This window comes from Xyrauchen texanus, chromosome 45 (assembly GCF_025860055.1).
Source record: "Xyrauchen texanus isolate HMW12.3.18 chromosome 45, RBS_HiC_50CHRs, whole genome shotgun sequence".
Classification (NCBI taxonomy): domain Eukaryota; kingdom Metazoa; phylum Chordata; class Actinopteri; order Cypriniformes; family Catostomidae; genus Xyrauchen; species Xyrauchen texanus.
This window is the reverse complement of record NC_068320.1, coordinates 27,848,255-27,853,254: the sequence shown is the minus strand read 5'-3', so window position 1 is coordinate 27,853,254 and position 5,000 is coordinate 27,848,255. Positions and strand designations below refer to the sequence as shown.

At 39.8% G+C, this 5,000-nt stretch overlaps 1 protein-coding gene across 1 annotated transcript in view; it reads left to right on the top strand.

Annotated features, from left to right (window-relative positions):
* crybg1b (crystallin beta-gamma domain containing 1b) overlaps positions 1-5,000 on the top strand; it is a 36,981-nt gene that overhangs the window by 23,253 nt on the left and 8,728 nt on the right. The window contains exons 14-18 of the mRNA XM_052118338.1: positions 522-648; positions 839-868; positions 957-1,069; positions 1,799-1,931; positions 3,206-3,345. Of these exons, the coding sequence (XP_051974298.1) occupies positions 522-648; positions 839-868; positions 957-1,069; positions 1,799-1,931; positions 3,206-3,345 (543 nt within the window). The remainder of the gene's footprint in view (positions 1-521; positions 649-838; positions 869-956; positions 1,070-1,798; positions 1,932-3,205; positions 3,346-5,000) is intronic.

Here is a 5,000-nt window from a genome sequence, read left to right as displayed (position 1 = left end):
TGGACACTTTGATACATTATATTTGTAATGTTGTAACATTTGATGGCTTTGTCGGAACAACACAAAAATATTCTCAGATGCAGTCGACATGATTGTGAACAAAACAAAAGCCGTTTTTCTGAGCCACATTATTTACATCCAGATATAGATCATGATAAATATGAAAAATACGAAAATAAGTTACATTTTGGCTCAATTGTTTTGCGATTTCTCAGCAGTTTTTTAGGCTGAGAGTCTCCGAATGTCTCATAATCTATATCATTAAACAATTTGAAAAGATTTCTTTACAGTGACACCAAACACTCGACCCTCCTTTCTTCTTTCCAGCATTAATTAATCTTGGTTATTGTTATTTTATAAATCACAATTGGTCATTGTTAGTTCATAGTGCATTAACTAATGTTCTTATAACCTTCATACAACTCAATAAACATGAGAAACTACTAAATAAGCCAATAAATATATGTGACAGATACATCGGTGCATCATTAATATATATATAATGTGCCCGTGTGCTGTAGGTGGGTTGCGTTTGAAGACCCCGGGTTCTCTGGTCAGCTGTATGTGTTGGAGAAAGGTCTGTACGGAAGCCCGGAGGACTGGGGCGCATCAAACAGCCGAATCTCTTCTGTGATGCCGGTGACTCGGGTGAGTTTAACTCATGATTATTGTATTCTCATTATAGTCAACATGATACCACTTTTACTTCATAACGTGACGACGTATTTCTGAGTGAAACAGGATGTTCGATGAGGAATAATACATGAGTAAATGGAGTCCATTGTGACTAAACTTTAGCAATGTGTCACAGTGTGTTTGATATTGAAATGTGTTTCAGGAAAATCTGGGCGGCAGGTGTCACTTCAAGGTGTGTAAAGGAGTTTACGATATATTTTGCTCCCGGTTTTTGACATTTCAAAAGGTCAAAGGTCATAGGTGTCTCGTTGTTGTAATAGATTCAGTTGTTCTCTGAGGCGGAACTCTGCGGGACGTCTGTGCTGCTGGACGACTCGTTACCCACAATGCCTGACGGATTCACCATGCGCTCCTGTAGAGTCCTCGCTGGAAGGTCAGATATATTCATTTCTGTCTGTCTGTCTGTCGATCTGTCTTATTCTTCTGTTATTAATTGTGTGTGTGTGTGTGTGTGTGTGTGTGTGTGTGTGTGTGTGTCTGTCGATCTGTCTTATTCTTCTGTTATTGTGTGTGTGTATGTGTGTGTGTGTGTGTGTGTGTGTCTGTGTGTGTGTGTCTGTGCATGTGTGTGTGTCTGTGTGTCATTGTGTGTGTGTGTCTGTGTGTGTGTGTCTGTGTGTGTCCGTGTGTGTGTGTGTGTGTGTCTGTGTGTTTCTTTGTGTGTGTCTGTGTGTTTCTTTGTGTGTGTCTGTGTGTCTGTCTGTGTGTGTGTGTCCGTCCGTGTGTGTGTGTGTCTGTGTGTTTCTTTGTGTGTGTCTGTGTGTGTGTCTGTGTGTGTGTGTGTCTGTGTGTGTGTCTGTGTGTCTGTGTGTGTGTTTCCGTGTGTGTGTCTGTGTGTGTGTGTGTGTCTGTGTGTGTGTCTGTGTGTTTCCGTGTGTGTGTCTGTGTGTGTGTGTCTGTGTGTCTGTGTGTGTGTTCCGTGTGTGTGTCTGTGTGTGTGTGTGTGTGTGTCTGTGTGTCGTGTGTGTGTCTGTGTGTGTGTGTGTTCTGTGTGTGTGTGTGTTTCTGTGTGCGTATGTGTGTGTATGTGCGTGTGTTTCTGTATGTGTGTGTGTTTCTGTGTGTGTGTGTGTGTGTGTGTGTGTGTGTGTGTGTGTTGTAGCTGGCTAGCGTTTGCCGTTGAGGGTTTTTCCGGGCCGCAGTGTGTTCTAGAGGAGGGTGTGTATCCTGACCTCAGGTCGATGGGTTTCACTCAAGATGACGCATCAGTGATGTCACTACAACCAACTGGACACGTGAGTCTAATTTCTGACCAATTACAGCTTTATTTTCACTATAATAATGTTCTGATTAAATAAAAGACTTTAAAGTAATTTGCGTCCTACATAAATCTAAATAAAATGCTGTAGGGTGAATTGGTTATTTAGACTACATTTAGTAATATATAATCATTTTCAACCCTGTCTCTGGCCCTCTGTCTGAAACACTCAGTTTTGGTCTGAGCACCTCCTTAAAACTTCCCCCTAAACGCCCACAGTTCTGTTTGGCTAACGTTGGGCAGCCCCTCACATCTCAAACAGAAGAGAATCAACAAGCACCACAACATTATAAAACTAAATTTCAGGGTTTACACATCCAACGCATTGGATCGGAATATATTAAACTGTTCATCTCATGCACAACTGTTATATAAACTATCAAACAGTCATGACATTTGAAATATTAATGAATTAAACTGTTTACTTACTGTTTTGCATCGGGTCCAAGAGCACAATGATGACCCACACACATCCAGTTTCCAATATCTTCCTGTACTGAAATGCACATCGCCAGAAATACATCTAAACCGTCAAAGACGTCCATCTAGTGCATATTTTCATACACAAACAGTTAAAAATAGTGCAGATGTGTGAATGAATGGGTCCGTGATGCATTTGTGCTAAAAACAACAAGAGGCACAGCAGCTGAATTAAAGAGTTGTAATTTGACATGGCGTCTTTGAAAAGCAGAGCGAGATACATGACAATGGTCAAAGATGTCTGTGTAGTGCATATTTATGTACAAAATAATTCAATATAATCCAGATGGGTCCCCCTTTCGTGTTCAGGAATAGTTAGGCCACACTAGGCCTGCTGTCCGGCTCTCTCTCTCTTAGTTCACGAACTGAGCACCAGTCGGTGGGCCCAAGGGTGCGATGACGTAAAATTAGGCGTTGATGTTTTAAGCTGTAGAGGCGGTCGTGAATTAATGTGGAAGTCACGGAAGTAGTGAACGAGGCATTTTTGCAGCTTATGCTTTTATTGCTTTGAGGATTAAACTTTGAGTTCTGAAATGTGCAGTATGTTTTTGTAGTAGAAAAACCTCTATATAATAATAATATTTACAGTATAATATATATAATATTTACAGTATAATAATATGTATAAAATAATATGTATAAAATAATAATAATATTTACAGTATAATAATATGTATAAAATAATAATAATATGTATAAAAATAATAATATTTACAGTATACATTTAATTTCGACATAAAAACACTAATGTTCTCTTTGTCTGTCTTTCAGGAGTTCACTTTGCCGTCTATCGGCCTGTTCGAGCGTTCTGGACTGAAGGGACGCAGAACTTTACTGAAGTCCAGTTCAGTGAATCTGCAGTTCACAGACAGCTGCACTAGAGTCTCATCTATACTGGTGGAGGGCGGCATGTAAGACAACAAACACACATCACACAATATTGTCATCTTTTTAAGACAGTGTATCAAGTTAAAAGTATTTCAAACATGTCTGGAAACACGTAATAAGTCTGCATTTCTCCACGTGCAGTACTGTGCAAAAGCTTTTGTGAAGCATCTGATGTGCCTAAAACCTTTGCACAGTACTGTATATTCTGCATGTCTGCTAGTTTCCATGAACACAGTGTTTATATACAGTCTGAGCTGCAACCCAAGCAGGAAATCGTTTAGTGTCTGTAAACTCAGAGTGGAAAGACTTCAGTGTGAGATTCAACATAGTCATGTGAAACCTCATTTTCTTTCCTCTCGAGCTTTGTTTCAAAACTAAGTGAGCTGCCTACTTAACCCAGTAAAGATATATTTGAAAGAATAGTCATAAAATAATTTTTTTTTTTTACCTTAAACTGTTTTTAGTACCATTAGAAAACGATAACAAGATATCGTAAAATGCTTTTTATAAAAAAAAAAAAATTTTAAATTGTTTTTTTTTTATGTATCATATTTGATACATCTCACTTAAGGTGCGTTCACACTGCCAGAGACTTTGTCGCTGCAGGTCGCCAGTGGCTGGCGGTGAATTCGCTAGTGGGCGTTCCCACTACTGGTTGCCTAGTAACATTTATAAATGACATTCACGGATGCCATTCCATTTTCTTGCCGCTAAAAACAAACATTTTGGAGGTAAAAGACTCAATATAAATGGAATCAGTACATAAAATGCTTTATATCAAAGATGAATGAGAAACAAGGCGTGCTGTTTGCCATAGCGGCTGTTTATCTGCGGCGAAAACGCAAACGCCGGTCTGTCTGGGTCCATAAAATCCCCGCAATCTCAGATACACCTTTCCACGCAGTATTTTTCTTAAAAATGTCCTTGTACGTGGGAAGAGACATATCATAGAGCACTGGAACATTTCTAACAGCAAGAATTAGCCTTTCATCCATCTTTCCGTTACTGCAGGAGCTGAGAGAGAGACAGAGAGAGAGAGAAAGAGAGAGAAAGACAGAGAGAGAGAGAGACAGAGCGAGAGAGAGAGAGAGAAGGATCACGTGAGCTCTCCCGTCGTCTCTCCTATTGGCTGTCGCTTCCGTTAGTCGCTCCAAAGTTGAACTTTTCTCAACTTTGTCGCGTCGCTGGACACGCCCACATCTAGCGCCAACGGTCGCGACAGCTCGTGTCACCGGAAGTCGATGTGCTTGCATTGAAAATGAATGGTATTGAGTCGCTGTCGCGCGCGATGTCGCTGGCAGTGTGTACGCCGCTTTAAAGGTCATTCTCCTCCTGAGGTCCAGAAATGCATTTTTGTGTTGGACGTTTGTTATGTAAGTTTTTCTACAGGGGTAACTTTTGGGGTATTATCAGAGGACTCTCTGGGCTTTTCAGAGATCCCAAATATTTGAGAGTTTGGCCATGACAACTTCCTGTTCTTGCTCTATAAATATGGATCAAACTGTATCACAGTTCAAATACAATATAAATAAAATGTAATTTTTTCAATGGATTTTATCACATGTATTTTATGCACCAAACACTATATTGACATTTAAAAATGGAAAATTGTAAAAACGTTTTGTCGTTGGGTCTCATGAACTTATGAAGATTACATCATAATAGCTTGTGATGTAAA